Consider the following 7688-nt stretch of genomic DNA (forward strand, 5'->3'; position numbering starts at 1 on the left):
ACCCCAACGCTTACCCCCGCAACCTGCTGTTGTCATGGAAACTGCTGTCACCGCCAGGAAGCCAAATACACCTGGAGTTTGACGGACACTTTGGCCTGGAGGAGGCTGAGAACGGAGCGTGCAGGTAAAACAGGAAAGGGAGTAGAGGGGAGTGATGGGATTTAGAGAAGAGGACAAGAAGAGAAGAGAAGAGATTAGAGAAGGACAATAACTGAATAATGGGAAAGAAGGATAGAGGTACAGAGTAATAGCAGGGGTCAAGTTGACCCCATCTGTTTTGACTGTTCATTCCTTCCTTCCTTCTTTCTGTCTGTACTTCTCTCTTGCCTCCCTTGCTTCTGTCCTTCCTTCCTCCCTCTCTCCTTCTTTCCTTCTCTCTTTCTTTTCCTCCCCCTACCTTCTTCCCTTCCTTATTTCCTCTGTCCTTCTTTCCTTCCTTCCTCCCTTCCTCTTTTCCTTTCTCCCTACCTTTCTTGCTTCCTTCCTTCCTCCCTTCCATTTTCCCTTCCTTCCTCCTTCCTTTCCTTCTACCTCCCTTCCTTCCTTCTTCCTCCCTTCCTTCCTTCTTCCTCCCTTCCTTCCTTGACTTGAGGACAACAGAAGGGTTAAAGACAACAGAAAGTGAGTGAGAGAAAGAATAACAGACAGGGTGGTTTGGAGTGACAAAAAACAAAAAGTTGAATGAAAATGAAAATGAAAAAATGATTTGATAACATATGCACATCAGCACATCAACAGTAAGCTTTGATTTAAATGATGTGTGAGAAAATAATTCTAAAAGTTGTGGGGGAGGGAGGAGGAGGGGAGGGTATCACTATGAGAGAGAGATGGATAGTTGAAGCATGCTTTCTTGGCAAGAAGTAGAAGAAGTTTGTCCTTGAGGGTTGAAGGGAGAGAAAATAGACTTTTTAATCCCCACATGCAACTCAGCTGTCTTTGTAAGCACTTTGCTGAAAAGACAAGGGGGAGCAGCGTGGGGAAAAGAGGGGGAGGAGAGAGATTTAGAAAGGTAAGAAGAGGGAGAAAAGAGCTTTGCTTGGTTTTTCAAATCGTGTGTGTCACATTGACTTTATGTGTGTGTGTGTGTGTGTGTGTGTGTGTGTGTGTGTGTGTGTGTTTGTGTGTTTTTGATAGATGGACTTACTAATTGACTAGGGCATTGATTGCTGAAACATTCATTCAAAGTTACTCTAAAAGTTTCCGTTGTTTTCAAGGACTCCGGCAGGATGAAGTGAAGTAGTAACCCCTAGACCATAAAACTCACCTAAATGGTGCTTTAGTATCAGAAGCATTACATTATGTCTTTAAAGCAGGGGTGTTAAACATGCGGCCCGTGGGCCAGATACGGCCCGCCGAGGGGTGCGATCCGGTCCACTTGCCATCCTGTGTTCATTTCCTTCCTTCCATCTGTCCTTCCTTCCTACCTTCCTTTTTTCCTTTCTTCATTCGTTCCTTCTTTTCTTCTTTCTGTCCTTCCTTCCATCTGTCCTTCCTTCCTACCTTCCTGTTTTCCTTTCTTCGTTCGTTCCTTCTTTTCTTCTTTCTGTCCTTCCTTCCATCTGTCCTTCCTTCCTACCTTCCTTTTTTCCTTACTTTCTTCATTCGTTCCTTCCTTTCTTCCTTCTGTCCTTCCTTCCTTTCTTCCTTCTGTCCTTCCTTCCATCTGTCCTTCCTCCCTACCTTCCTTTTTTCCTGTCTTTGTTCCTTCCTTCCATCTGTCCTTCCTCCCTACCTTCCTTTTTTCCTTTCTTTGTTCCTTCCTTCCTTCTGTCCTTCCTTACATCTGTCCTTCCTCCCTTTCTTCCTTCTGTTCTTCCTTCCTTCCTCCCTCCCTCCCTTCCTTCTGTCTGTCTGTCCGTCCTTCACTATCTCTCTTTCCTACCTTTCTTCCTCCTTCCTTTTACCTGTCTTTCCTTCCTTCCCTTCTTATTTCCTTCCTTCTTTCCTTCTTTCTTTTCTTTTTAATGATCCGGCCCACATGAGATCAAATTGGTCTGTATGTGGCCCTTGAATGAAAATGAGTTTGACACCTCTGCTTTAAAGGAAACTTTTTTGTAGCTATATTTAAAAAAAAATGAATTTATGATAACACAGCACACACCAAAGTAGTCATGGAGATATGTAAACAGCCCAGAGTCTGATGTGGCAAGAGGTGTGAGCAGTCCAACTATCAGATAAGTTAAAATTAATGAAATAGTTTAGGCATATTTTATAAACCCATAAAAAGATATTTTGACATATTGGGAATTATGCTTATTTCCTTCTTTGCCAAGAGTTTGATGAGAAAATCAACATCTCCTGCAATGCTGGAGCAGTCAGCCAGTTAGCTTAGCTTAGCTTAGCTTAGCATAGAGAGAGAGAACAGAGGGAAACAGCTTGCCTGGCTCTGTTAAATGGTAACAAAATCTGGACAACTGTACATTATATATTTGTGCTTAACCTTTACAAAAAATAAAATGTAAAAATTATGATAAAAACCAGGATCAGTGACTTCCCATAACAATTAGTGGACTTCAGCAAAACTCATTTTCTTACCTTTGGGCCGAGCCTTACTGCCTAATACTTAACCCTCCTGTTGTCCTCGAGTCAAGGAAGGAAGGAAGGAAGGAAGGAAGCAAGGAAGGAAGGAAGAAGGAAGGAAAGGAGGGAAAGAGAGAGGGAGAGAGAAAGGAAAAGTGGTAGGAAAGAAGGACAGAGGAAAGAAGGGAGGAAGGGATGCTGGAAGAAAGGAAGGAAGGAAGGAAGGAAAGAAAGAGAGAAAGAGGGAGGGAGGAAGGAAGGACAGACGGAAGAAAGGAAGGGAGGATAGGAAGGAAGAAGGAAAGGAAGGAAGGAAGGAAGGAAGGAAGGAGGGAGGGAGGAAGAAGGAAGGAAGGAAAGGAGGGAAAGAGAGAGGGACGGAGAAAAGAAAAGGTAGGAAGGAAGAAATGACAAAAGGACAGAGGAAAGAAGGGAGGAATGGAAGCTGGAAGGAAGGAAGGGAGGAGGGAGGGAGGAAGGACAGATGGAAGGAAGGAAGGGAGGAAAGAAGGAACAGTCAAAACAGACGGGGTCAATTTGACCCGGGATGACGACAGGAAGGTTAAAGGACAGACATTGATATCGATCAGACTCATGGCAGAAAGCTGATGAACAGATTTCTTTGCATAACTTCTGTAAACTGTGATGAATGTTTACTGGGGACAGTTTGGGTCTACTCAAAAAATATTTGGCCAGTCTGGATTTGGGTGTTGTGTATAATCAGTCATCAGCTTCCTGTGCCATTAGCAGCAGCTAACCTGATCAGCTTTTTCATTTATGAGACAAAAACCTGTTCATGTTTTTCTTCAGTGTCAAAATCTCACCTTTTTTTTGTATTTTGGCACTTTCAATATTTATCATTCATATATATATATATTTTTTTTTTCTCTCTCTTTCCTCCCACACCTTCATCTGCCTCTCTGTCTCTATCTCCATCTCCATCTCCATCTCCGTCTCTCTTGCACCAGGTATGACTTTGTTGAAGTGGAGGACCAATCGGAGACCAGCACTATAATTTGGGGTCGCTGGTGTGGGCAGAAAGCACCGCCTAGTCTCAACTCTAAAACCAACACACTCAGAGTCACCTTCAAGTCTGATGATTACTTTGTTGCAAAGCCGGGATTCAAAATCTACTACTCGCTGCTGGTGAGAGACATACACACACACACACACACACACACACATACACACGCACACACACACACTATAACACACACACATAGCTGACGATGAATCATGAGCTGTTATTTGGGACACAGCTTAAAGTTTTTATTATATTTTTTGTGGTGAGGCTCAGTTTGAGTAACTCTGCCATACTTCAGGTAAAAGGCTTTTTTCACTCTTTCACCTCCAGTTGATAATGAAGGAGAGCGAAGGAGAGGATGATGATGATGGGGGGTGATATATAATCTATAGATTTGTTACATAGACACAAATTTCCTTTTTTTTTTTTTTTTCATGACACTCAGTATGACTTTCAAACTATTTCAGTAAGAATGTCTTTCATGCCTGAGCTACTTTTGTTTTTTAAGTTGGGACTTGAGAAGCTGTGTTGGGTTTTTATATAAAACAAATATATTAAATATAAGCTTTAATCCCTCTTATTATTTTATTATTTTATTACTTTAACCTTCCTGTCGTCCTCCCGGGTCAAATTGACCCTGTCTGTTTTGACTGTTCCTTCTTTCCTTCATTCCTTCCTTCCTTCCTTCCTTCCTTCCTTCCTTCCTTCCTTCCTTTCCTTCCTTCTTTCCTTCTGTCCTTCCTTCCTTTCCTTCATTCCTTCCTTCCTATCCTCCCTCCTCCCTTCCTTCCTTCCTTCCTTCCTTCCTTCCTTCCTCCTCCCTTCCTTCCTTTCCTTCTTCCTTCTTTCCTATCCTCCCTTCCTTCCTTCCTTCCTTCCTTCCTTCCTTCCTCCTCCCTTCCTTCCTTTCCTTCTTCCTTCTTTCCTATCCTCCCTTCTTTCTTTCCGTCTGTTCTTCCTTCCTTTCCTTCCTTCCTTTCTTCTTATCCTCCCTTCCTTCCTTCTATCTGTCCTTCCTCCCTCACTCCTTCTCTCTTTCTTTCCTTCCCTCCTTCCTTCCTTCCTTCCAGCGTCCCTTCCAGCGTCCCTTCCTCCCTTCTTTCCTCTGTCCTTCTTTCCTTCTTTCCTTCCTACCTCTTTTCCTTTTTTCCTCCCTATCTCTTTCCCTCCCTCCCTCCTTCCTTCCTTCCTTCCTTCGTTCCTTCCTTCTTTCCTTCCTACCTCTTTTCCTTTCTCCCTCCCTCTCTCCTCCTCCTCTTTCTCTCTCTCTTTGTGCCGTGCTTGGTGCTGGAGTGATAACTGAGAACACGCTGCCTGTCGGAGCGAGATGAAATGAATGATATGTAATTGATATGTTTTATATGGGTTAGGTATAACTTATAAGTCTCTCTGCTGCTGAGTTAGGTTGTGAATGGTCTGACATCGTTATCACTTGGATGTTGAATTATTCCATCATTTCAACTTGACGTACATTTAATTTTCTGTCGATGAAAGTGACGTTGTGTGTGTGTGTGTGTGTGTGTGTGACTCCTGTCTTTCATGCAGTGTAGCAGTACAAGCCGAGGCAAGACAGCTGTGGTAGTGCTGCTGTTTTTCCTCCATAATTGAATCTTAATTTTCACAATTAAATGTCGTTTTATTGTTTGTTTGTTTTTATGATTCAATGATATAATCAGATTTAGAATATTCATTTACAGCCCTCTAGCGCTTCCCATAAAACGTCAAAATGTATTAGCCAACTGTTTTATTCTCACACATCCACTTGACAGTAAAGGAGCGATGGAGGGATAGGGGGGAAGGAGGGCAGAAGGGAGGGAGGTAGGGAGGGAAGATGAAAAAGTGTTCTCTTAAAGGCTGTCAAATGAACGGATAAGGAGATTAGCTTTGTCATTCTGTCAGAAAGAGGAAAGAAGAAAGAGAGGGACTCTGATTTTGAAGATGTTCTCCCGCCCTATAATCAGAGGGGAAAGGGGAAGAGACAGAGCAGCAGAGAGACAGAAAGGCATTTAAAGATGTTCCCTGGCTTCCTCTTTCATGAGTGCAGAGGAGAAGGAGAGAGAGAGGGGAGAAAACATGGCAGCACAGATAGGGTTTGAATTACTGGAATCACTTATTATCTGAGGGCGGGTAAAAAAAGAAGTACAGATAGAATAAAGGGCAAGACAGAAAGAGAGATAAATACTATGTTTGCAGATGATAATTTGCTTTTATGTAATCATTTTTATATAAAAACTGAAAACTCTCCTCACTGCACTGCACTAAAAGCTCAACACAAAACCAACATAAGCTCATTTGGGCACTTTAGCATCAACTCTGTCTCCTTGAAATTCATTTATGTATAATTAATTAGCAACAACAAATATGTTTTGAAGGAAACTTAATGGAAGACAGATCTTTTCTAGTAACATAATGAGGGAATGTTGTTAATGAATGCATCTGACAAGTTTTTAGCAATATTATTTAATGTTTTAATGGTTTTGTTGAGGCATTGGCAGCACTCATATACTCATATTTAATAAAAGACCAGGGTCTCATTTTAGTACAGAAAATGACTTGAGGCACGAAGCATAACATTATTATTAAAATTCAACCAAAATCACAATTTATCACCAGCCATAACTAATATTTTATAACCTTTTGATCTCTAGTTAGGATGCCAAACCTATTCTCTGGTGTCACAGTCTGTATTTTATAACCATCCTCTACGATACATAGAGGAACTGCTTCATTCCTTATAGAGCAGCAATGATTAGTCGATGATCAATAAGTTGATCAACAGAAAATGAATTGCCCAAACAGACCTTAATTGTTCAACAGACAGATTTTTTATAACTGATTAATTATTTTGAGTCTTTTTTTTTTTTAAAGAAATGCCCAAGTGATCTTGTTCCAGCTTGTTAAATGTGAATATCTTTTAAAATCTGAACAGTCATAAATCACATGCAATCTGATTTTTGCAAACCAGATGTAAACCACCTTTGGCAGGAAGTTTCAAATCTCATTTGGACAGATGTGTCTGAGTCTGAACAGCTCCAAACACTCATATCGGATTTGACTGTCCGTGACGTCTCTCTACGTCTCTACGCTACGTCACTCTATGCAACACCAGACCCGCGCTTATTCCAGTTGTTGTTGCTAGGTGATATCACTGGAGGCAACGGAGGACGTAAACATCAGTCCATGGACAGAGGACCGAACCATAATCTTAATCTTGATGTCTCTGTTCAAGCTAAGCTCGAGGGTTTGTTGTCGCTGTCGCAATTATGTGACATCACACAATACACGCTAGATGATGCCTGCGCTCTGACGACGTTGCCACAGCAACTTGTCAGATTGGTCATTAATGTGGCCCAGTCTGAACAGAGCCAAATCTGATTTGGACACTTGCTAAAAACAGTGTGGACAGTCAGGCCTAAAAATCAGATTTGAGAAGGAAGGGTTTGGGTTAGGGATCAACAGAAAATGAATTGCCCAACAGACCTTAACTGTTCAACAGACAGATTTTTTTATAAATGATTAATTATTTTGAATCTTAAAAAAGAAATGCCCAAATTCTCTGGTTCCAGCTTATTAAATGTGAATATCTTTGGGTTGTTGGTGATAAATTAAGACATTTTAGTATGTATCTTGGATTTTGTGAGATAGTAATTCACTTTTCTTTTTTTCTTTTTTAATTTTCTGACATTTTATAGACAAAGGAAGTGTTTGTTCTATCGAGAAAATAATCCACAGATGAATTGATTATTGAAAGTTGCTTTTGAACAAGATCCAGGCAGTGATTACATTTGAATATTTAAGATAGCACTCAGTACCAAATAAAAGCCAAAATATTCACATTTTGTTCTAATTAAATCAGACAACAGGGTTGCAGAGGCGTCTCCAGCAAATAAAACATTGAGAAGATCGCAGCAATGCGGGTGACCTCAAAGACTCACACCACAACAAATTCATGTGTCTTACGTTGCTATGGCGATATGCAAACAAGAAGCACAGAAGAACACAGGAGGGATTTCACTGCAATAAACTGTATGATTGAGCCAAATGAGACCTTAAAATGACCTGAACCAAAAATACAGCAAAGCAGCTTCACGACTTTCCAACAGAATAACAACAATGGCAATTAAATGTAATACTTTTGGTAAAT

At 41.0% G+C, this 7688-nt stretch overlaps 1 protein-coding gene across 1 annotated transcript in view; it reads left to right on the plus strand.

Moving 5' to 3' along the window:
- The window catches only part of pdgfd (platelet derived growth factor d), a 66546-nt gene that overhangs the window by 34500 nt on the left and 24358 nt on the right, over positions 1 to 7688 (plus strand). The window contains exons 2-3 of the mRNA XM_053320273.1: positions 1 to 124; positions 3489 to 3666. The exon at positions 1 to 124 is cut by the window's left edge and continues 66 nt beyond it. Coding sequence (XP_053176248.1) covers positions 1 to 124; positions 3489 to 3666 — 302 coding nt within the window. The remainder of the gene's footprint in view (positions 125 to 3488; positions 3667 to 7688) is intronic.

The sequence above is a fragment of the Scomber japonicus genome, chromosome 6 (assembly GCF_027409825.1).
Source record: "Scomber japonicus isolate fScoJap1 chromosome 6, fScoJap1.pri, whole genome shotgun sequence".
Taxonomy (NCBI): Eukaryota; Metazoa; Chordata; class Actinopteri; order Scombriformes; family Scombridae; genus Scomber; species Scomber japonicus.